Source organism: Hippoglossus stenolepis, chromosome 13 (genome assembly GCF_022539355.2).
Source record: "Hippoglossus stenolepis isolate QCI-W04-F060 chromosome 13, HSTE1.2, whole genome shotgun sequence".
Taxonomy (NCBI): domain Eukaryota; kingdom Metazoa; phylum Chordata; class Actinopteri; order Pleuronectiformes; family Pleuronectidae; genus Hippoglossus; species Hippoglossus stenolepis.
The window spans coordinates 8,495,028-8,521,334 of record NC_061495.1 but is presented as its reverse complement, the minus strand read 5'-3'; the positions used below and the strand labels follow the sequence as shown (position 1 = coordinate 8,521,334).

The following is a 26,307-nucleotide window of genomic DNA, read 5'->3' as shown; positions in this document are numbered from 1 at the left end:
GTTGTGTTTTAATCATTTTATGGCCCACGAAAATAAAGGTAGAATTATTGTTAGATTCTAATAATCTAAAAGCATCAATAATGGATAGATAGATAGATAGATAGATAGATAGATAGATAGATAGATAGATAGATAGATAGATAGATAGATAGATAGATACCTTACAAATCTATTCTAAAACGTACTAGCAGCCAATGTAAAGAGGCTAAAACCGGGGTATGCTGCTGTTCATTGTTTCTGACTCACTTTGCTGATATCCCTTATACTGATTCGCGTACATCTTCTAAAGGCCACTAGATGTCGCCAGAGGGCTTCTGAGAAGTTGTTCATTCAGACTACATCCTGTGCTTAGATATAGCTGTTGGTTGATGTTTAGCAGTAACACACAGTCTGAAACTTTAAGCCGTGAATGTGAAAGTTATTTGTGACTCATCTATACAGCTTTTCCAGACTGTCTGTCTACCTGTAACACAGTGGACGCGTCTCTGTGGCTCATTTGTTAGAAAAGCATCCAATTAGAGGTGTCCTCTGTCTCACAGCCTGTCAGCCACACAGACACTAAATTAGAGGACGTGTCACAATAACAGCAAGACATTTTTCTTATTTCCAGCAGTCACACTAGACGACACATTTGTTTATACCAAGGAGCTATAAGATTGTAGGTCTGTATGTGTTATAAGAGTTCCTATTGGAACTAGTTATTGTACGAAGCTCTAGAAAAGTGAGTGACGTATTTTTTACACTTTCAAATTGGACATAAATGGAAAGGAAGCATATGCCAAATTTTCTTGAGGCCAAAAACTAAACACTCCATTGAGTATATAGACCACAAATTCACTTATTATAGCCTAAATGTTGGGAGGGAGCGGGTGTTCTCATTTGTGAAATGTGCACTTCTCTTTTCAGCACCATGGACAGCAGACTGAATGTTAACGCCCATAATTCAGTATTTAAAGTAGCACATGTTTGGATGGTGTAGGTGAAGGGATTTTCACCTGTGGTTTTGTGGAGAGACTACAAGTGCTAACATCCTACACAAGGTAAATATACGTAGCATCTAGATAAAGTGCCCAAATATTACGTCTCATATGGTGAAATACTAAAAGTAACCATCCTTTGAGCCACCATCGATCCTTCCTTATGACGTGAATCTATTAATACAGCTTAATTTAGCAGTTTTTATGTTTTAACAACTTGGGAGTGGATTGATGTAAAGGCGTCAGAGTCCCATGCCGGGTAATAAAATAAAAAAGTAATCACACGCAGGCCTCTCCATCCTCACAATTACTATCGAGCAGCCAGCGTTTTGGAGAATAAACGCAATGCTTTAATCGCGGAGCAAAGCGCGGATACCCTGTGCGTAACCATCATCATAAATCAGGCCCTGGAAAAAGTAAAGGTTCTGTCCATCGCCAATATGATCTTATGCTATTGGAAATCTTTCCCGGGAGAGCTTGTGCGTCACGCCGCTTTCTATTAGGTGCTATTTTCGTCCCGCTCCTGGAAGACATTCATCCACCATCTATACCCACCGTGACAGCACCCAATAAACCCACCACTCCCCATTCATCTCCACCCACCTCCACCCTCTCTCTCTGTCCCTCCCTCTCTCTCTCGCACACACACACACACTCCCCCTCTTTCTGACGAGCATTGGTGACTTAAAAAAAAACATAGGAGAATTGGGTTTGCGCGTCCAAGAGGATTTCCTTTTGGCACCTTTAACGTTTTACCAACGAAATAATTTGACATCTTTGACACTTTTTAAAGATCTTCTGATTCTAGTGATCTTTTTCTAACCAGTTTCTCCAAAGGAAAAAGGTAAGATCATGTCAGTTTATGAAATGACATCCTTTACTAATATGTGTTGGCTGGATGTTTAACTGCATTTGACCAAAGTGACAGATGTTGATTTAAAGGGAAATCAATAATGCAATGCCTGCCTCTGGGAACCATGGTGTCAGCGCAACGGGGTAGCTGGAAACATCAGGTGTGGTTGTACTGATGCAGCAAAACGGACATTAAACCCTTACACATCAGTTTGACATCCCTTTGGTTAATGGTTTACTGGTTATTCTCACCTTTGAAAGCATTTGACTTTTACGCACGGATGCTCTAGAGAAGCAAAAGCGCCTGGGTCCATTTTTTAAAATTTCATATTTGATTACAATGTAGCCTCGTGCATTTTTTAAAGATGAAATGAAAATTAGGAGACATTTTGTGGAGTGGACCAGCATGATAATTGGAGTAAGTATGTCTGTAAGTGAGGCGACAAAACGCGCAGAGAAGAAGTTCCACTGTCTTTAAAGTTGGACACGAAGACGTCAGTGATGTTTATTGATCTCATCTGATCAACAAGCTCTTGTTCTGCATTTTTCTGATTCACATCTTTTGACCTGATGTCACACGATGGAGAACTGGATGTTCCTCTTCATCCGATGTGCGCGCTAAGGTATGGCCACTCGTTCTGGTCCAAAGAACAGGAGAAGATAACAGAGAGAGTAGCACAAAAATGTTTTTTAATTATTATAAATCAAAGAGGTTTCCAGCGACCAGCCGATCGTTTGTCTCATGATTGTGTTGAGTAAGTGTTACGGGCTATATGGCCATGCATGTTCATTTGAATGCTGAGACTTAATCGCACTTTCTTGACTAAATTCTTCCCTACTGATTCAACCTTTTATGATTGAATCAATGCCTTGAGTTTGGTAAGTCTTTAGTTTGAACTATGTTGATATAACTTTGGTGAACAGGGAATTTAAAATCGTCATTTAGGACATTTTAGATAAGCGTGAGGCATTTCTGTGCGTAAAATGTAAAAATCTAATGCGGATTACGTTGTATTATATATGGACAACAAGTAATTCTTTAAGTACAACTTTCAGAACCTTTAACTGAGTAAATAGTCAATGTTGTAGTTTTTAGGAAACTGTCGAGTTTAAAGTTGTTTATTGAAGAGTTCCTTTTCATATGAGTTTAGTAATGTGCTCCATGTGATGCGTATAGAGGCACAGTAATTACAACGTGTCTGATTATAGGCTTGATTAAGGTTCAAGATGAAGCTTCCGTTGTAATCGTGATTTTGGATCAAAAACAGTCTTCAGAAATGTTTCTCCTTCTTCTTCTGTTTTTTCACTCCAAAGCTCTCTCCATGAGATTCCAGTCCTCCGCGCGCACTAGCACTTGATCCCGGCGGGAGGACGCGGACGGAGGGAAGATGGCCATCCACGCCGAGGGTCTCGTGGCTATCGTGATCTTTTATATGCTGATCCTGGTCGTGGGGATCTGGGCCGCGTGGAAGAACAAGAACTCTGGAGTTGGCGCAGGCGGAGAGCGGAGCGAGAGCATCATGGTCGGGGGAAGGGACATCGGATTGTTCGTCGGTGGATTCACCATGACCGGTGCGTTGGTAAACTCTGGGTAGACTTTTAAAACATGTGTTTGCTGGAGGGAGCTGACAGTTGTCTGTGTGTGCATTATGTCATATTTGGGTGTTAGATGAGACAATACATTTCACCAAGTTCGTCTTTTACGCACGGACAGCACTGGAGCAACAAACACACTATGATCTATTACTTAACTCAGCATTGAATTCATTACATTTCAGCGCACTTACAGAATCAATGCAACATGACATGCACCAACATTTCATACAAGACCGTTTCCATATCTTTTATTTTACGTACTTGTGTTTTTATTTTTCTTGTTTGCAGCCACTTGGGTGGGTGGGGGCTACATCAACGGGACAGCGGAGTATGTCTACCTGCCAGACTACGGCCTGGCCTGGGCACAGGCACCCTTTGGTTATGCTCTCAGCCTGGTAGTAGGTAAGAAACAGTCTCCTTAATTATACTGTATACAGGCAGTGCGTAAAAACAACCACATGCAGTGTAAGAATGCGAGAGATGCTGCAAATGTGAAGACCTGAGGTTTTTTTTAAACCATACCGGTACTGGATGAAGCAAAAACATGGTCCTTCAAGAAAATCTCTCATGTAGCCTATAACTGTAAATTCCACCAGGATAGTGCGTCAACCAGAAACAAAAAGATGTGAATTTCTGTAGGATACACACTGCTACTTCAGCAGCAGCACCACATATATACTTTGTGTCAACCTGTATGGCTTTAGACTTTGTTGAAGATACTTTCTAAAATCATTTATTTTGCTTTTTCTCTACCTCATGTTAACGTCTGACATGATTCAGGAGGTCTTTTCTTTGCCAAACCCATGCGGTCACGTGGTTACGTCACCATGCTGGATCCCTTCCAGCAGATTTATGGAAAACGGATGGGGGGCCTGCTCTTCATCCCCGCACTGATGGGAGAAATCTTCTGGTCTGCAGCTATTTTATCTGCCCTGGGTAGGTGGTCTCTGGGCGGGATCTCTTCAATGGCATCAGACCCATAACCCCCTAAATGACTCAATTCTTTGTTTGCACCACTTTGAGTTTATTGTGAAGTAAATGACTGTGTTTGCTGAACTCAATGTGTTGCCCTGCAGGTGCCACACTGAGCGTGATCGTGGACATCAACATAAATATGTCTGTGGTGATCTCAGCACTGATTGCTATCTTCTACACGCTTGTTGGAGGACTCTACTCTGTCGCATATACAGATGTGGTCCAGCTCTTCTGTATCTTTTTAGGCTTGGTGAGTTTTACTGAGATGAACGCCTCTTTTTTCAGCTCGACTTGTGAAGCTGTAATTGGCCAATTTTTATGTTTATTTGACAATTTTCATGCAAAAATTTCTAAAACATACAAAATATCCAATCTAATGACATATTAGCAGGAAAACATTGATTTACTGAAGCAGGATTATCCAGTGTCAGAGTTCCCTGTTGAAATCAAAGTATTTTGCTGAAACCCTAATGGTATTTGTATTCTCATACGCTCCTCTCCACCAGTGGATAAGCGTGCCTTTTGCCCTGTCCCATCCTGCTGTGTCAGACATCACTGTTTCAGCCAAGGAAGCAATCTACCAGTCACCCTGGCTGGGGAAGATTGATCCCGAGGACAAATGGCTCTGGGCCGACAACTTCTGTTTGCTGGTAAGAAGATACATGAAGACGCAGTATATCACTGTAGAGGAAGCTTCATACACATTTTGATTCCACTTAAACTGCCAAGTGCAACAGGGGAGGGGGTTAAATGAAGTATTGAAGGTGGAATTTAAGCACAGGCTCCTTCTAAAGGTGAATAACAAGTAATCAACAGTATTATCTAGAAAATCTCAAAGCTGTTTCTGTACTAAGACGCTCTGTGTTTCTGGTGTCGTAGCTGACTGATACGCATTGGTTTGCTGTCTGTATTTACTATGGTGTTTCTGTTTCTAGATGTTGGGGGGGATTCCCTGGCAGGTCTATTTTCAACGGGTTCTTTCTGCCTCTTCAGCTACCTACGCCCAGGTCCTTTCCTTCCTCGCCGCCTTCGGCTGCTTGGTCATGGCCGTCCCCTCTGTCCTCATAGGAGCTATAGGGGCCTCCACTGGTAAATACATGCACACACACATGCACATGCATTACTACACTTCAAGCTACCGTATGTGTATATACCCTCATTGATTAAGCCGTTAATGAAACATCACAAGACAATCGAAACATCCAGGAATCGGATCCTTTATTCAAATCGGAAAGTTTGATCAAAGCAATGCCTCCCTGGGTTGTTTACACCCCGGCAGCTTTTTTTCAGATGTGTAAATGCAGATGCATATGGTGTCTGGAGGGTAAACAACAGCAGACGGATACAGTCACGACGGGGAGAGCCATCAGACCATGCTGATATAGTGAATATTACATCTGAAGAGGCGCTAATTAATCTGGTCCATCTGAGGCTGTTTCATGTATAACCGAGACTAATCATGTGCTGCTTGCGAATAGGGGGAACAGGGGAGGGAGGCAAAGAGTGTAGATATCAAGGATGGAGAGAAGGTTGGAAAAAGGGGGCAGAAAGATAGAGGGATGTCAGAGGGTTTAAATGCAAAAGGGAGGAATGAGAACAAATGAATTGGAGAACTCGGTGGAAAACAGGTGAGTTTGAATTAATGCTCTGACACATTTGAGTTTTGCATTACTTTAAAAAGGAATAAATGAGTATTCAAAATAATAATTTTACAATTTCAAAAATTAACTTTCCAAATGACAAACTTGTTTCCTCTGACAGTTCGTCCTCATCCTCTTCTGTATTTAATCGTCTATCAAAGTATTTCATTAGAATCAATGGCTTGCTGCAGAAATTAATCATCATTAATGAAATGATTATTAATCACATTTACCATTAAAAGGCAATTAAACTAATGTCTTCTGCGACACTGTTGCATATTATGCTTTCAAGGTGCCTGTTGGACCATTTGTAAACCAGTGTATTAACCAGTTAGTAGTGCATGGATGTCATGTTTTCAATGAGTATCTATCATTTCTGACTTTCTTTTTATTATCTCGACTTTTCTCTTGTCATCTTGCAAACAGCCCAGCCTGATGTTATAAGCACTGCTGTAATAAAGCACAGAAGCATACGGAAAACTTGGGTCCACAAATGCATTGTAATAAGGTCTCAAAATCGAGCCTTTTGTCTGAAAAGCTGTAAGGGATTAGAACAGAAATTGTAATGTACTAATCAGTCCACTTAAAACTCTGCAGGTTGGCAAAGAATGGTTTTGATTTTAATGTCAAGTACAGTCTGTTAAACCTTAAGTATTGTGCAATATTGCCTTATACATGTTGCTGTATTTTGTGGTGGTGGTGTGAGGTGTAAGTTGTAAGAGGTGCTTACATTTCCAACTTTCACAATATTTCTTCAGATTGGAACCAAACTACTTACGGTTCCCTCGCTCCGAAGGATAAAGATGAATCAGACATGATCCTTCCCATAGTGCTGCAGCACCTGTGCCCATCCTACGTCTCCTTCTTTGGTCTGGGGGCGGTGTCAGCTGCGGTGATGTCGTCAGCGGACTCATCTATTCTCTCAGCCAGCTCCATGTTTGCCAGGAACATCTATCAGCTCGCATTCCGGCAGTCGGTAAGTGCCAACAAAAAATACCAGCACTCAAATGCATAGTTTAAACATCAATAAATCAATAATCTTTTCATCCCAAGTGTGTGAGATGTTAAAAACAAAAATACACAACAGCACAGATTGAATCTAAATTGCATTTACCGTCTGTGTCACATACAAAACCAAGCACCAGACTTTTCCAACAATATGAATCTATGGATAATCTATGAGATAATATGTAATTTGTTGTTGGCCCCCCTGGTTTCATGGTTCTGGGGACAGCAGTGTTGACCAGTTTGTCATAAACATTACATCTGCCAAACATCAGCACGCTAAGCTAGCAGCTCTCTTAGACTGTTCTTACGCAAGTTATTACTTTTAGCTAAATTCTAACAGCAGTATACTAACATTCTCATTGTAAGAATGTAAGTATGCTGATGTTAGCACTTAGCTCAAAACTAAATTGTACCTAGGAAGAGCCTAAAGCTGTGTTCACACGTCGAGTTTAGGCGCAGAGTCATTCGTGTGGACTTGCATTGCTTGCTCGAGTACCGCGTAAACACACCCCGGGAATATTGAAGTGCATAACTCAAATTTCACATCTATCGTGTGTCGGGAATGGCGGGACATTTGCGTCTATTCGTGTCTCTTGCCATACATCCTTGTTGTCAATCTTGTCTTCTCCACATTTTATTCGTCCTTCTTCACTCTGTCGTCCCTTTCTTCTCTCCTACAGGCCTCAGATCGTGAAATTGTTTGGGTCATGCGCCTCACCATCTTTGTATTTGGAGCTCTCGCCACTGCTATGGCATTGTTGACGGGATCGGTATATGGCTTGTGGTACCTCAGTTCCGACCTGGTCTATGTCATCATCTTTCCCCAACTTCTCAGTGTGTTATTTGTCAAGGGCACTAATACCTATGGCTCTGTGGCCGGCTATGTCTTTGGAATGTTGCTGCGCATTGGTGGAGGGGAGCCCTACCTCAAACTCCCCCCCTTCATCTTCTACCCTGGCTGGGTGACCCAGACGAAGGTACACCACCTCACTGGTGACGTTGAGTACTTTGTCCAGCAGAGGTTTCCATTCAAGACCATGTCCATGTCCGCATCCTTCTTGGCGAATGTGGGCTTTTCTTACCTGACAAAGTACCTTTTCGAAAGTGGTATGTGGTCACACAAGTACGACTTCCTGGACGCTGTCGTGTCCAAGCATAGCAAGGAGATCATGGACAAGGCTACGCTGGTAAGCAACCATGACAACATCATCCTTTCAGAGATGGCTCCCGTCAAGCAGGCTCTGGGCGCGTCACTCGCTGGAACCTTCATCAACACTGAGGTCCTCAGTGATGACGGGGTATCCAGTCCCGAGGATTTTCACAATGAAAAATAGACAACAAGGGCACAAAGGAAACTAGAACCAAGGAATATGAAGAAGAAGGGATTGTCAAAGAGGCATCAACATACTTCAGGAAACTTGCTACTGCCGCACTGGAAGTTGAATCAGCAGAAATCTTCTCTGGCTTTCGAGTGACTCCACAAGTTTGTTTTATGCTGATGATGTGGTGCCTCCTTCTTTTTTGGAGATTCCTTGCCCAGAAACAGGGGGTAGACTGTCAATCAGCTGTGTTAAGTAAACCATACTCAGTGTTGTGTTTTATCATGACTGGGTATCCAAAACCAACAATCATTTTATTTTAAGTGCTGCTCCAGTAATCAGAGGAACTCTGACAAGGACCATACAGAACGCCTGTATGAGGAAGTCCACAAAGGTTTGTAGTGGGACATGAGAATTGTGCAATATCTAACCAAGGAATTGTGTCCACATAGCAGTCCGTGTGTGTTGATGTACATGTGAATGTGTTCTCCTGCTTCAAAAGCGGCATCAAGTGAATCCTACAGATACTTTCTTTCATGCAGAGTTGTGAGTTTGCGTAGAGTAAATTAGTTAACAGAGCAATAATATTTTTGGATCTATGTTTTACAGATAGATACAGAATGCTAAACGTGCAGATTACCATCATTCTTTTCATTTTTTGGATGAGTAGATTTTGCAGATTTTATGGTGTGTGTGTGTGTGTTCAGTTTTCTCTTAAGCATCCGGATGTACTCGCTAATTCAAATAAAGAACCCCATGATAATCCCAAATCTTACATTTACCAAGCAGAAGATTGATACTGAGTTGACTTTCTGCAAAATCCCAGACTACGTTCATTTGAAATATTTTTAAACATTCACTGCCAACTTTTTTTTTAAGTAATTATTTTTACACCATTAACCTGGCGATAAGAGACCAGGGTCCACATAGTGATCACTTTTAGGTTGACGTATAATCCAGATTTAGTCTATTTTAATTAATTAATGGGCCACTTGGAGGCAGCACAACTAGCTGCAAAATTCATCAATGACCTTAATAAGTTTGGTATGGCGAATAACTTAGACCCGCCAAATATTGATTAGACCGTGTCTTTGTTAAACATTGTTAAACCCTAAAGAAGTCATCAGCACACGGTTTGAGAGATGGGACACAAACCCAACTTTCTGGAGTCAAACACATTTGGCATCATCAGAGCCTCAGCTTTGTCAAAATAGTTGGATCAATATTTCCAAAATAAATCATGCAATGGTTTTGTTGAGTGTTTATTATTGTTCATGTTTACCTTCCAGTTAGCAATTTGACTCCATTCATTTTGTATGCATCTCTAATGAGAATCTCTTTAATATGCATCCTCATTGTCAGAACAGTAACATAACAACAATACAAGCACATGATGTTTTAAGTTCATTTTCATATATACATGAATGGAACCAAATTGTTGCCTGGATATTTGAAAGTGGATCAGCAGTATACACACATTATTACATGATATACGATGATTATTTTAAAGGGCCTTTTATCTGACACAACCTGTTTTTGTGTGCCTATAATAGTGTGTTTGCTCCTCCTAAATCTTCACTGACTGGGCAGCCACAGCAGGTTACTAGAGACAGGAAATGATTTTTCCTCCCAGGATGGTGTTAGTATCGCCAGTCATTATCGATCCTTTCCCAAATCAATTAGCCTTAGGGACACTTGATTATTTCAGCAAAGAGGTTCGAGCTCTATGATTTACCAGGGTTTGTTTCACAGTGTGTTATACACGGTGATAACAAGTTGAAAGGTTATTGATTAATTAACAGCTTACCACCTTACACTGTCACGGATCTGACTGGTTTAAACAATGAGACGCACTGCTGTCATGGGAAGGATTTGTTATTTTATATGATAATTTTTGTCATTGTTAATTCTTACTATTTTTTTAGTTGAATTCTCTGTGTTTGTCTTTTCTCAGTAATGTTGTCATTTGTTGTCGTCTTTTTAAATCTATGGAATCCCCTTAATTTAAAGGTGAGCCGTGTGAAATGAGCGGATTAGCGGCATAGTTGCAAAAGTGATCATTTTATTCTAAATCATTTGATCAGTTCAAAGATGGGGCTCACAATATGCTGTATTTTATTTATTGTCAACAGTTAAATTTAATTATGATCAAAAACAACAATGTGCTGCTTCATCCGTGAAACTCAGCCATTACAGCCCATAATGTGGTGGCAATAACGGGTCTCATTGGCACAGAGGGATAAGATATGAGCCTATGAGGCTTTGGCTACAGAGAAAATAAACTGTATTAGTGGGATCATTTCAATGTTCATTTGAGTTTCGTCAGTGGATTTGGTGACAGTAGGAAAAACAACAGCCTTATTCTTTAAGGTTGTAAAATGGCCTTGTAGTTATTTTTTCCACAGCTAGGGAGAGAAGGGGACTTGATCCATGTACACGTAGAGACCTGCTGAGGTGCGTTGAAATAATCCCAACCTGATCCTGTCCCCTTCCCTTCCCTTTTAAATACAGTTATGGGATTGATGTTATGGAACTGAACGGTGTGACTGCTGCTCTGATGCTATGCAAGGTGTCAGGCGACGGCGTTGGACTTAAATGTGAATGTAAACTTTCCTCCCCCTCAGATCATGAGTGTCGTCGTAGCTTCGGTTCATCCACAAACCTGAACACACGCAGAAAAGAATCAATGTCAGCTGTTACACTGACACACCTGTGACTCTGTGTCGTAAATTGCAATGATGCTGTATTTTTGTGTGATAAATGTATATACCAAAAAAAAAAAACAAGTACAAATTATACTACTTTTAAATGCAGCGATGAAAATGTTTGTTGACAGTGAAGTTACAGCTATTTATTTCCTTATGCAGTGTCTATAAAAGTATAGTTGTAAACATATGTGAGGTCAGTTGAATAAATTATATTATTTAGCACAGACATGTTTGCTTTTCTTTCTCCATAATACATACCTGCGTCATAGCATTTAACAGATTACATTATGTTTCACACCCGTCAACTCACAATTATTATCTTATTCTCAGCGATTTAATATGATATCAACGATGATATGCGCACATGTGTGCATATATAATGTCAATGTTGACCGACCAGCCTGCCTGCTTGGCTGCATCAATCAAAACGCCCACCTTTGAATCTTATAGCTGACAGAACTGTCAGGGCTGTCAATCACACACACACACACACACACACACACACACACACACACACACACATGAAAAAAACAACCTTATGGTATAACATACAGTGTTTTCTCTCTGTGTGTGTGTGTGTGGTTTTAACAAATGTATTTCGCTGGAGTTTATTTTCTGTTCCTGAAACAAGCTGTGTAGGTTATTATAAACATTAATCATATGCCTTGTCATTATTGGACAAAGCACAAGATCTGTAGTCTTAGACCAAACTCTGTTAATTTGCGGGATGGACACTAAATCAGATGAAAAGCTGTAAAGCTTGACCGACAGTAGCAGAGGTGAGTGATTTTGTTGCTTTTCAAAGTAATAAGTCAAATCAGCTCCTAAAACTTTTGAGTTCCTTAATGTTATTTGTTGGAACTGTGTGTGAGAACACTCTGTTCTTTTCCCCTTTTTCCCACTAACACTTCTCTTTCACACTCCTTCAGTCTGAATGCTTCTCTGTAGATGCTTTTTCTTGATAATAAGGAGTCATATTATTCATAGTTTTTCATTGTGAGCTAATGACATGGTTCACTGAGTCATGTTGGTTCCATTTAGATCCATTTGTGTAAAAGTCCCTTGTGTGTAATCCAGTTGTGTTAAAGTAAATTGAGACCATCGTGTTTCCATCTCCAGAGCTGATATGAGGCGTCAAAGACCTGTACATGTGTGTGGAGGATGTGTGAATCACCCCCATACCCTGAGACCAAAACCTATTATAACCAAAACCTGTTATTCTGCCTGTGGAAAGGGACTGAGGCATGTGAGCAGGTATAATAATTATTAGTGCCAATGAAATCTGCCACCGTGTTGACATGATTCTCCTGCGGGTGAAAGGCATGAGACATGGGAATGATCTCATTAAAGAAGCAACACATTTAGTTTTAATGTCACATACTCAATACTCATTGGAAAAGACATTATTAATTAAACAGATTTTTCACTTTAAACATAATTTCTGAATATAATTTGTTACTACTATTACAATCTAAAACAGCTGGAAGTCATGGTTTTAACAAACCCTATTTTGGTTTATTTTTGTCACTCAAATAATGTCAATGGAAATTGTGCACACTCCAAATGACCTCATAATAGCAAGATGGCGGCACCTATATGTAGGATCATTTGGCTTAACTTTTCCACAAGGGGACTTGTCGTTTATCTATATATACAGTCTAAAGAGAATCAGTCTTTATTGCTTTTGGCTTTGTTACAGGATTTCTTGAGTTGTTTTGTGAAACAGTGCTTTTACATACAATGAATGAATATCTCATTACACATTATCAGGTTCAAGTCAACACATCACAGGTCCAATTCCTCTAGAGAGGCTGTTCTTGATGTTTAATGTCTCATTAGCCTCTGTGTGATTCTTTGAAACCCCTGATGAGATGTGTTCATCACGTCTTTATCGTCACAATCCTCAGATTGAACTCCCAGCTGCTCTGCTTTTAACATCATGTGTTTGAAATATTTCTTCTCTCTATGAATCCATGTATGTGTTTCTCTCAACCCTACAGCCAAGCCTCAGGCTTCACAACTCCAGCTCCATCGTCGCTGACGCTGCCTCTGTGTTTGCCATGACATCGTCGTCAGTAGCATGTACTTCAAACACACAAGCACAAGCACACACACACACACACACACACACACACACACACACACACACACACACACACACACACACACACACACACACACACACACACACACACACACACACACTTTTAGCCCTAGCAGCTCAGCTCATGATTTATTCTCTCTAAAATGACACATAGTCAGGAAGGCAGAGGGAAGCGCTAATGAAAAGGCAGCACTTATACTCTTGGACACTGCGTATATATATCTTTTATTTATTGATTACATCTTATCCTTCATTTTAATAGCTTCAAGCTTTTAATAGCAGCTTTGATTAATGAATAGTAATTGCTAACTTTGTGCCTTCATAAATGTTTTTTCTTGGATGTTGCATTATATGAAAATATGAAGTGGCTGGATTGAAAGTGGATTTCATGTAAGGAGATGGATGCTGCCTGAATCTTGATGCCACTTGCATTCGGACCAATCCAGCGGATTCTGGTTGGAGCACTGATGACTCAAAGGCAAACTGAGGTGAATTTATTTTCCAAGAGAGAGAGAGAGAGAGAGAGAGAGAGAGAGAGAGAGAGAGAGAGAGAGAAAGGGGAAATAAAAACAGTAAGGAGGAGAGAAAAGTGAGCAGAGAAAATGTACATTAATAATAAGACATTAATTAAAAGAGGAACAGGGCCAGGCCAAAGGAAGGAGAGAGCCGGGGGATGATGTAATTTATAGCAATAAATCTCGGCCCATTTACTGCTTTCTCAATAAGGCCAGCAGAGAGGGGCCGGCCTGGAAAACAGTCATAGTCGTTCAAATTAGACTAAGTGCTCCACTTCTCAGGTTAGAGGGATGGAGGGGAAGGAAGGAGGGAGAAACGAATGGGTCAGGCCAGACATTTACTGTGGCACCCGGAGCTCATATGAGAGATGGGCCGGACACAGAGTCTCCGCCCACCAGCTCATGTCCTTGCATCTGTCCTTTGCATCTTACTCAGGTTTAGAAAGGTTTTTATAGCAGACGTGAATTTGACTTTTAATCTCTTTGGTTATTATTTTTTATTTATTTCTCACTGTTCAGTTGTGTTGCTATTGTTGTTGAAGACCCACATCTCTTGAGATATTTTGTTGCTAATAACCTTTTCTTGAATATATGCAGTCGATATAATCAGGTTTGAGGAGCTTTGAGTTCACTCATAAAGCCACAAGTAACCTCCCATTCTATATAGATGGCTAAATGGATGAATAGACAGACAGATAGATAGATAGATAGATAGATAGATAGATAGATAGATAGATAGATAGATAGATAGATAGATAGATAGATAGATAGATAGATAGATAGATAGATGGATAGATAGATAGATAGATAGATAGATAGATAGATAGATAGATAGATAGATCAATTTTGTTCAACTCGTATATCTTCATAAAACTAAATTATACAATCAGTGTTCGCTTCGTAGCTTGCGTGACTGTTTTATATAGTCAAACACACAAGCACACACACACACACACACACACACACACACACACACACACACACACACACACACACACACACACACACACACACACACACACACACACACACACACACACACACAGCTTCCCATTCCCCAGGGCACACTTTATTAATACTGTAGACAGGAACATAAATTGCCAGAGAGCTATGGCAGGAATATTATAGCACAGTAGCAACAGACTGGGGAAACAGACATGTTATACTGAGTAAACACATTTTACTATTGTGTTGCTTCGACTGTTCATTCCATTCGTACATTGTGTTGTTTAAACAAGTCATATATCAAACTGAACTGTTCGTGATTCATGTAAAAAAAAACACGCACAAGTAGTAAAACTTAAATGCTGTATGGTCACTGTCAGTATGTTTCCTGGAGGCCAGGGAGGGTGATGTTTTTCAGCCATGCGTGTAATTGTGTCAATAAGCCACATGACCTGGTAGTGGCATTTTATTACCGTCACACAGAGCCAGCCAGCAGAAACCATACAGGTGACTTTGGGGGCTACAGGCAAAAGGGACCTGGGGGGACCCTACATTTATACATGATAGGCATTCTCATCTTCAACCAAATCTCTAATATAGAGCTTAGTAGCTTTTGGCAGAAAACTAGCAGCATGGTATCTGGTTAGGAGTTTTTTGTTGGTTTCTCCTGTACATAGGATTTAAGGGGGTTCTCACAACATGATCGTTGCTGTCGATCAGCCGTTTAATGCAAATGGCTGCTTTGCCTACCCTGTGGCAACGCCCCTGAGAGCAGGGCTAGATGTTAGTCCATTTCCAGTCTTTACGTTAAGCTAGGCTAACCAGCTGCAGCCTTGCAGCCTTAAATTTACTGGACAGATGTCAGAGTGTTATCAGTCTTTACTTGTTGCAGGAAAGCAGTTAAGCAGAAGTCATCCAGATAATTAAATCCATAGCTGATCTCTACTCATGAGCTCTATTATCATCCCCACGTTCCCACATAATCTACTTTAATAATGGCCAGCAATTAATTTAATGATACCTGGTCTGTGACGGGCTGTATCCTCCTGACATCACTTTTTTGTGATGACTGCTGTCTGTGAGGAGGAAGGACAGTTTTAGTTTTTTCTTAATTCCTCAGTGGAGCTCAGATCGGCATCATTAGCAGGCTTGTTTTCAGTCTCCAGTGGGATTCATATGAGACAGTTATCCACAACACACACACACACACACACACACACACACACACACACACACACACACACACACACACACACACACACACACACACACACAGAGGGAGACAGCTCTCCTTGACAGTTGAACACTATGCCTCAGGATCCAACCTGCCAGTATCACAAAGGAAACAAACATCAATTGTTTTGTACCAAAAAAAGATTCCATACTTTGTACTAAATCCTTAATTCCTTGGCATTAATAAACATTTTCTGATTTGTGAAATTGTAAAGTATATTGCATTGGATTCAGTCCTGTCAAGACATTTGTAAATATGGCGGTTGAACTACACTCTGCATCTTCATCATGGTGGATAATGTCTAAAGTAAAGGGAGATACGGTTTCCTTCTGGGCTTGTAATGTAATTATACCTGTGGCTCGTGGTCTGGATGTGCTCTGGACAATACCTCTGGACAGGTACACTATCAGGGGGAATAATGGGCCATGGAAAATATCACATGGCTCAAACTAGATTAACTCCTGTCATACTAACGTACAGTGTCATTTATCATCCATGGCTCTTTAGTCTTTGAGAGGTGAAGGAAAAAAATCAGTTCGGTCACAAATAACAACTGTTCTAATGAACGACAAATCGATTCGAATCAATATCTGAGGCCTTGGCTGCCAGATACGATCAATGAGCACAGTTTTTTTTCCTGTGTCTGTAAAATCTCTACACACAAGAACCTGGATTATGGAAACATTCAGACACATCTCTCACTTTTTTGTGCATCAGCTGATTCATGAGTTCCTTGCACTAGATAACATATTAAAAGTCCTTTCTCAGGTCATATTTTGAAGCGTTTTTCCACTTCTGGATCTTTTGCCAATCAGACACGTTTATTACAATTATTAAGACCCTTCACCAATCAGGGCAAATTAGCAAACATCACTGTAATTACCTTTTTATTCTAATACTCAGCTGATCAGCCTCATGGAAAACATCCAAATGAACTGTGTGTCTACTCCTGCTGTGAAAAAATAAGAGAATCTTTGTCAAATGCATTAAAACAACACATCAATGTTAAACAACACATAAATCCATCTATAAATATAAAAATGATCTTATATTTCAAGGATTAATGTGCCAATCAGTACAGAGCAAGCCTGTCCATATCAGTTACATTTAAAAAACAACATTCAGCTTGTTTTACTCAGTGTTTTATGTTTTTTGATCACTTGAAAAGAAGAGTGATGAAGAAAAAAGACGTGTATTCAGCTGTTTGAATAGATGATCTTCTTGGTGGCACTCACAGAGTGAATATACGGGAAATTTTTCCCTCACATAAAAACAATTTTCTTGTCGTTTATTGCCTCCAATTATCATCATTCCAATAAAGCAATCAAGCAGTTTCTTTGTTAAAACAAACCACGGGTGTTTTTAGTAGTGAAGCCAAATCAATTATTCTCTCTAATCTGTTTGCAAATGGGACCTTTTTTCAACATTTGCCACAGAAAAGTGTTCTCACGCTGCTCCTTTGTTTCAGCTGCAGTGAGTATTGAGCACTTAGAGCAGCGTTATTTATGATTTGATGGGATTGACAGATTTGACGGGCACGTATTGATTTCTTATCTCTGTAACTGCCATGTCCCAGAACACATCGCACCGGCACTGCAGTTTCCTTTCACAACTTAAAAACCTCAAGCTTACACCTTCCTGCTTTGGGGAACATCAAGTCTCTTCTCAGGTCTTTATGTTTCAATCGTGCTTCTGTTGTGCAACCACTGGATTAATTATGTATTATCAATGATTTTCACTCCCAATGCACTGTAAGTAATATATCATCCTTACTTATTCAACCGTTTTCCATTTACTTTAGAAAATTTGTGTCCCCCATTCATATTATGGAAATAATGCAGACGCACTATATTGCCATTGTCTGGAAGTACCTCTGTCCTGTGACGTTCTCTGCAGCTGTTCTAATTACTGCTGCACGCACTGGACCGTCCATGTATCGAGCTGCGGTAAGTAATGAAAACGGTGTGTGTCTTACTGTTGGTTCTCCCATTGAGCCCATCAGTGGTAAGTAGCCCAGCTTCCAATTAGGCTTTAATAGGCCCGAGGGAGGAGAGAGGAGAGCAGAGCAGAGCAGAGGAGAGGAGAGGAGAGGAGAGGAGAGGAGCTAATTTATCAAACTGTGTGAAATGTTAAGCAAAGTGTCATTTGTCAATAAAGCTCAACTGAAGCATTTTCTTCTTTAATATCCCCATTTCACAATCAATCACTTTATTGGACAGAAATAAACTGAGCTGCTCTATTCTGGCAGCCAGTCATTAAATCTAAAAGTCCACAGTGAAAACAAATTTCCCCCTGGGACAGTATTCATAATGTATCTTATTATTCACAGGTAATGTTTATTAATTAAATATAATAAAAACCCATTTTCTCTCCAGTTTAAACCTCCGTCCCCAGCTGTCGGCAGCTCCTTGCTCAAGAGCCGACAGGATCCGACTCTCGTCACAGCACAATGCTAACATAATCAGCTGAACCCACGCAGCCTTCGATGCACAAATTCTATTACAACCACAGTTAGGAGGTGGGAGTGATGGTGGTGTTGGGAGGAGGGTGGGGTACTTGGGAGTGATTTAGTTAATGCTCAGACCCAAGATGAATGTTGAGTGGGGGGAAGGAGCTGCAGCCTTGAAGCCACTATTTGCAGACGTATAGTAGAGAGCTGGGAACAACATGTGTATTTGCGTGTTCACTGTGTGTGTGTATAGGTGTGTATAGGTGTGTGTGTGTATGTGTGTGTGTGTGTGAGTCCACCAGCTGCTTCACATCCAGCTTCCTCCAGCAGCAGCGGATACCGAATGAGCTTTGACGCTTGTTCTGTTTGAAACAAAAACCGAGACTGAGATGAGAGTGAAGTGATGTTCATACATTAATATGGAAGAAATCAAAGACATTTTGTTTTTCCATTTCAAACTGATGTTGTCAATTCTCATTTTATAGCACATCCACTTGGCACAGATGAGGAGATTCGTTATTCAAGCTCCACTCTTTTAGGACGGATGGATGTTTAGCCAAATTAAAGATTTATCCTGTTTGAAATGATAATTTCCCTGTTTTATTCAAGAAAATGCCTGACTGTGCCATTTTAGAAAGTAAAGCTTCTCAATCTACCCCACCTCCATGTTTTTTTAAACAATGTAAGCCATGAGAAGAATAGATACAATTTTACTACAAAATAATCTGACAATGTAAAATTTTATAAAATTAATCATCATGTCTTTTACTTAATAAAAGGACATAAATTTATTTCACATTCTATATATTATGTCATACTGTAATAATTCACCTACTGCAGCCTTTATTCTTACATCAACAATAGATCACATGACCATGAGCTGTGAAAGGGGTTACGATGTAATTCTGAATGCTTGTTATTTGTTGTAACTATAGCAGCTTTCAGACATCCACTGAACTCTGGACATTCTCCTGTAATTTTCTGGAGGGTCTGTGTATGAGAACACAAAAGTCAGAGCCCCAAATGTCCAGGTAATCTGCATGTGAGCCCATGTAAACAGCAGGAAAATGTCCAGGAAATTCACAGCCAGCTAGTGGGCGTGTTGACACTTAGAAGACATTAATGAAGATGTCAACTTGGAAAGACTATGAGATTGAGATATGAGGTTTTTGGTGATTTGAGGTTTTCTGCTGCAGAATTTCTCTATGGCCTCCTGCATGGTCTGCTCAGGCACCACACCGTGCATGAACATTACGGATATTTTCCTGTTGTGAACATGTCTGATCTGGACAATCTCCTGCTGCTAGAGTTCATGTCTGAAAATGGCACATGGAACCGTAAAGTGATGCCTGGCAATGAGTGGAGCCTCCTCTTTGGCTTTAGCCTTTAGGCTTCTCTAAGATCAAAGGAGAGGATAGGATAGGAACAGTTCTGGTATCAGTCACGAGGTATCTGTTTCTTTTTATTTTCCCCAGTTGCAGGGCACCTGTTGCCACGGTCAGAATGTGTTTGTGACTGGAGGTGATACCAGCTGCTGGCTAACAGGCTAACAGGGCAGAAACATTCATCTGGCTAACAAAGCCCTGGCAGGGCCCCGCTCCTCTGCTCTGCTCTCCGGAATCATTTAAAGATGACATATGACAGGAGCGGGCCTTAGTCTGCCAATATCCCCCCATCGTCTCACACACACACATGCACACAGGCAAGCACACACATGCACATGGACGCACATATACACATGCACACAGCTGCTGAGGAGGCAACCCAAAGCAAACAGTGATGGATGAGCAGCTTCTCTGTGTGTGTGTGTGTGTGTGTGTGTGTGTGTGTGTGTGTGTGTGTGTGTGTGTGTGTGTGTGTGTGTGTGTGTGTGTGTGTGTGTGTGTGTGTGTGTGTGTGTTTGTTGGCAGTGTAGACCTGTTTTTTATTTATTATTTTCCAGTTTTGCATCTCCCATGAATCAAGAGAAATGTTTGCGTGTGACTCTGGATATTGGCCATTTTCTGTATGTGTGTGTGTGTGTGTGGTGTGTGTGTGTGTGTGTGTGTGTGTGTGTGTAAAACCAGCAACAGGATGACTACAACCTGAGCAAATCAGAATAGAATATATTTGGCCTGAGTAATTCCCATGGTCCCATAAGTAATCACTAATTGAACAGTCACATTACTTATTAACATTAATCAATTAATAATGGATTAATCAACAAGAGAAGGTGAATCCATTGGCACATCAAACCTAATTATAGTACCCAGCAATCCCAGAGTCTGTTGTGATAGATAGATAGATGATAGATAGATAGATAGATAGATAGATAGATAGATAGATAGATAGATAGATAGATAGATAGATAGATAGATAGATAGATAGATAGATAGATAGATTTCAAGAAATTCATCTGGATTTCAGTTTTTGTCTGAAAGCAGCTTGACAGAAACACTGGAAACAGCCATTCATTTCACTAACAGTTGTTTTGTGTTTTTTTAGTACTCACTGCAGTTCCGATTCATGTCACTCTCTCTCTACTCTGCTCAGGAAGCAGCAGACGCTAATCAGATTACCTGTTCTGGACAGGGAACGATGATTAAATCAAACATGAGCTAATCCATTTATTGCCCCTGTTACGGATTGGGAAACCCTTTGCAAATGCACAGGAATGGCCCTTAAATTTAGATAACTGAAATGGAGATTGTTTAAGATTCTCGTTCTTCCTTTACTATAATTGTAGAGTTTCGACTATAACGGGTTTTAAGACTGACATGACTACTAATGTTCTGTTCATTATATCTATCATAGCTGAGGAACACGTCAGTGATTTCAGCTACAAAACACAGCATCTCTTTACTGTGTGCATATTTCTGTGTGTTCGAATTCATAAGTAAAGTGCATCATTTGTGTTACTATGTGGGTTTTGATTTGGAGCAGTGAGAGTGGAAAGCTAAATGGATAAAGCCCTGAAGACGGTCATGAAGCTAAAAAAACAAAAGTCAAACATACAAACACAGACACACACACACACACACACACACACACACACACACACACACACACACACACACACACACACACACACACACACACACACACACAGTAAATTCAAAAGGACTGACTGCTCCAGATAGAAAGGCTGACCCAGAATGGATGCTGATGTAGCAGTGCAATAATTTCATGACTGAGGAGAAGGATATGTACATTGTACATAATAGATAACAAACATTTTTGGCACCAAGGGCCACTTAAATTTTTATAAAATCCTTAAAGGGCCTCTCCTTTTCTGTGGTGTCTGATGTAAGATGGTAGTGATGATGATGTTACTCACCACAGGGTCTCCTGGTTTGAATGTAAAACATTTAGATAATCTTGAACCTCAATGAATCACAACCACGTCTCTTGCTACTGTCCAGTCTCCAAATGCACAAGATGGCAGCGTTGGTACGCATCATCTAATAGATTTTGTATATGATACAATCTGGCTTTCTTTGCAGTGAGCCTACGATTGGGCTGAATATGCGAATGGCACAGACCACCTGACACAACATCAACTCTTGTCTTGCTTTACAAATGTGTGTGTATTCACTTTCTGCCATACATGAACAGACTTTAGACAAATGTATACAATCCACAACAACCAAGTTAAAACAGTGTTCCAGACATTTACTGTCTTTTTGTCAGTAATATTGTACAATGAGAAAAAGGACTTATTTAAAAAAGAAAAAAGAAAATGGAGGAGAAATGCCTCTTCTAAGAAAAAGGCCATGCTGCATAGACAGAATGTGTGATAAATGCCATAATTAGCATGCAACCTTGATCAGGCGGGTTTCGCCGGTTCTCCGCCCTTTCTTTCCATTAAAACCTTCCCCGTTGCATTGATTGTTTGACAAAGAGCAAGTATCAAAGACAACAACAGCGGACGAGAGAGCGAGGAGCATTGATTGAATGGTTCTCAAAATAGGAGGGACGCCGCACACGCACATCTGGAGAAAGCTCTTTCCATCAGTCGGATGGAAAAGTCCACGTTATTTTGACACCTATAGACAAGCACGAACACCTCCAGGTTTCCACTGTGGCCTGTCAATTCAATCCATGTGCAGTAAATGATAATGAATAAATACAGAATAATTAAATGACTGGAGGTAAAAGAGAAATAAACTGCTCCTTGTCCCATTTCCAGTCTCTATTAACGTCACCTTTAGCTACACCAGATGATACAGGTGACATCAGCAGCAGAGATGTAGTAACAGTGTCGAGTAACTAATTCTGTAAAATTAAATGGGTTCCCCGAGAGAGGCACAGAGGCTATTTGTCTCTGAGTCCAAATAAGCTGAATCTAAGTAGCAGATCGATACTGATATCTTTAGGCCGCTAACTGCTCCACTAATATATTATTGATGTCTGGCCCCGGCTGGATTGAATTTGGGCCCCCGCGCAGCAGTTCATCTTGATCAGCGCACACATACATGCACTGACAGAAAGAATACAAGAAATCCTCTGGAAATGTGTGTATGATGCTCATACGGCACCAAAAACCAGACAGGTGTTATTAGTTGGAGGAACTTTCAGGATGAGTAATGAAGGAGGTTACAGGCTGTGATTGGAAAAAGGCTATCACAGTGTTCAGGTCCATTTGTCCGGTGTGTGATTAGAGATGTCTGGCTGTGGAGGTCAATAAGAAATGCTTCTCCAGGTCCGTTTGGTGTGTTGAGCTACTTAACCGTCACTCCACCCTTGACCTCACAAACCTGGTTAAGCAGGTGCTCAGGGTATCTGACCTCCAAGAACTGCACTTAGGAGATTTTCTTAATTACTTTCTCTCCATCAGCAGTTACTGCATAATCACTACAAAATGTATCATCAGGGACAATTGTGATCAGAGAGAGATGAATGTCAGTGTTTTTCGCATTGTAAAATGCAGTTTGTGATATAGCTTATTCATCATGGCAATGCATTATACTGGCGACCTGTCCAGGGTGTACACTGCCTCTCGCCACTTGTGGAACAGGGTAGAACAGTGTCAACACCAACACAATAGCTCACTACTTGGTGGCTTAGGAATTGTTTTGTGTGTCTGTGTGTGACTTTAGGTTTGCTGTGAGCCAATGGGTGTGATATGGGTGATGATTAAAGGCAGGTGTGCTTCCACTCTGGAGTTTATTTATGCCACATGCAGATAACAATGTGGTCTCTCATTTGCTTGTGTGTTCCTGTTTGTTTGCATGTGAGACTTAGGTAAATATATGAATGTTGAGAGGGCTCTCACCTCATTTCTGTTGTGTGCCTGTACAATACATGTATCTATTGCACTTCTGTCCGTCCTGGGAAAGAGGTGAAGGACAGGGGATGTCGAACATATAAAAAAAAAAATTTGATTGATTGATTGATTGAAGATTCAATTGATTGATTGAAGATTCTAAGATCTGTTGGTCTCTTATTTTATCATGTGTTCCTCTGAGTCTGAAAGTGTTGCCTGCCTTGTCCTCAGTGATGATTCATAGCTGACTGCCATCAAGTGATGTTGAATGTCCACTGTGAGGACTGTGAGGAATCAGGCTGCGGCGCGCTGACCTTTGGCCTCCTTCATTGCGAGTAGGACAGTGACTGTCCCCCCCCCTCTATCTCCAAATGGAGACATAAGAATATTGCCTCAAGCCCAAATGCTTTCCCCTTATTTTAGTAGGCTCTTCCATGGTTTTAGTATTTATGAAATAAGCTGAGCTTTAATCTTATCTGGTGGTGTGGTCTTTTGCCCTTTGATGAGACTGGTTGGTCAAACTAATAACTTTACACCCACTGTAAATCACTGCAGTGGGTGTGCTTATTTAAGATTTATAATGATTAATTAAGTTCTGTGTTTTACCTGTCCCAACCAAAAGTGAGAATCTATTCATGAAGATTTTTTAAATTCCTCATACCCAAACTAATTATATATGCATATCGCTAAATCACAAGATACATTATCTCAAGGCTGTTAACATACATAACATGCTTGTTGGTAAACATATTTGATTATGTTAAGAGGAAGATCCTGGTCATGGTTAATATTTGAAAAACAATTCATGTTTGTTAATAGGAAACAATGGAACATGATTCTGGTAGTGTTAAATCAGGTTTAAGGTAAATTGAAGAGGGAAAAGATGTAAGTCAAATGTAACTGCTTCAGAGTGGACATGTAGTCTGAATGTGTATGTTGATTTTCTCTTCACTAACTGTAACTGCCAAATCCACTTAGAGTGCAAACCCATACCTTGAATGACGTATTCCTCCAGTCAGTCCAGCATGAGCTCCCCACTAATCACTGTTTCTGACCATTATTTGCACCTTATTGCAGCCTGTGGGTTTGAACAGTGTTTCAAGGTTGGCTCATTTGGAGAATCCACATCATAACTGATGGATTAATACATGGACTTTATGAAGAACTTCTCTCATGTGGTTTCCCCGGTCTCGTTCTCTGCAGTGCTCTGAAGCTGCTGTAATTCCACTAATGGAGCACTCACCATTCAGAGCCAGTTTCCTGACAGTGACTGATGCTGCTTAAATGCTGGGGAAAAAAACAGTGAGCGGTGCCTTGGTTATTGCTAAATAGGCATAATTGTCACCACAGTGAGGTGCAGGGGCTCTCATCATGATGACATGTTACGCTTAAGCACATCCTCTTCACGAGGGGCTAATATTAAAAGATAAGCCTGCACACTAATGATGAACCAGGCCTTTCTTATGAACAAAATGAGAAGCCATTATTTTTGCTGAGCTGCGGAGCTGAAGACATGAAATACAATTTACAAGTTCAGCAAAAATATAAAATTACAGCACATGTATATATACAGTAAAACTTCTGAAATGTAAATGCATATTCTATAATGTGAGGTAATATAAAAATGACTTGATGTGTCAGAGATGTAGAGAAAATACAGAGAAAAGGGAGATGTGATTTTCTGTTGGGTTTTATCAGTGACTCCAAACCTTTTTGATTATTACCTCTGCCAAGAAATTAATGTTTTTACACGTCTGTTCCTTGTTTGTTTGTTTATAAGCAAGATTATGCAAAAACTACAGGACGGATTACCACCAAACTCGGTGGAAGGATGTACTGTGGTTCAGGAGAGAACCCATTAAATTTTGATTTGTGTATCGGATCGGGGGCAGATCCAGGATTTATAGGGTTAGGTGATGAACGTGAAACAATAGACACAATACAGGACCCTTTTTTTTTTTACACACACCTTCCTCTGCACAAGACGTGTGTAAACAATGATTCTTGTCTCTGTCTCTGCAGTGTCAGCAGTCAAACCAGCGCAAAGCCCCAACAGTCCCATGAAATTCAATCAAGCCACAGCAAATTGCACACATTCATAGATATTAGTTCCCTAAATATGCTCATTTGTTTTACCAAGGTCTATGAATTGTTCCCTGGAAAATCTGGGGGAAATCCTGCTTATAAACAATCATACAAAACAACCAACAAACAGACAGGGGTGAAGACATAACCTCCCACGTTGGAACGTTGGCTCTTACAATAATTTAGATATAGCATTTAATGCGTTATTTCCAAAACAGTGCAATGATACTGAAACCACCTATCTTGTGTAGCCTTATTTTTGATGAGTTTACAGTTTCCTGTGAATGCTGAGTTTGTCTGAAGGGACTGTATTACATCTACGTCACACACTGTGTGCATGCAGTGCTGGACTTGTGCTCAGGAGCAGAAATGAGCTGAGCAACGGCCAGCACTTCCATTAGCTCTGATTGAAACTGAGGCCGCGCAAATGAAATATATTCGGTGAAGGTCAAGAATCCATATGCACACACACGCACACGCACACATACACACATACACACACTGATGATGAGTGAGAAGAAGCAAGCGAGAGAAAGATGAAGAGAAAAGAAGGAGCGTGAAGAGAGAGAAACAGAGCGAGGGAGGAGGCAGTATTTCAGTCACTCTTAACAAACAGCTGTCATTGGTGAATCCAGATACCTCATCACTCTCTGAG

The 26,307-nt window shown here is 40.5% G+C and overlaps 1 protein-coding gene across 1 annotated transcript; it reads left to right on the top strand.

Annotated features, from left to right (window-relative positions):
• The first annotated feature begins 349 nt into the window (after positions 1 to 349).
• Positions 350 to 11,299, top strand: LOC118120554 (high-affinity choline transporter 1). The gene is made up of 9 exons (XM_035175633.2): positions 350 to 1,821; positions 3,144 to 3,401; positions 3,714 to 3,827; positions 4,206 to 4,361; positions 4,502 to 4,650; positions 4,907 to 5,050; positions 5,336 to 5,489; positions 6,799 to 7,016; positions 7,729 to 11,299. The coding sequence occupies exons 2-9, from the start codon at positions 3,218 to 3,220 to the stop codon at positions 8,380 to 8,382; spliced, it is 1,773 nt and encodes a 590-aa protein (XP_035031524.1). The 5' UTR covers positions 350 to 1,821; positions 3,144 to 3,217; the 3' UTR covers positions 8,383 to 11,299.
• The last annotated feature ends 15,008 nt before the right edge of the window (positions 11,300 to 26,307 follow it).

Bases quoted from the DNA above. Each gene is read 5' to 3' on its own strand.
- LOC118120554 (XM_035175633.2), top strand. From the start codon at position 3,218: ATGGCCATCCACGCCGAGGGTCTCGTGGCTATCGTGATCTTTTATATG. The intron at 3,402-3,713 runs GTGCGTTGGTAA...TCTTGTTTGCAG, and splicing joins CGGTGGATTCACCATGACCG to CCACTTGGGTGGGTGGGGGC. The intron at 5,490-6,798 runs GTAAATACATGC...ATATTTCTTCAG, and splicing joins AGCTATAGGGGCCTCCACTG to ATTGGAACCAAACTACTTAC.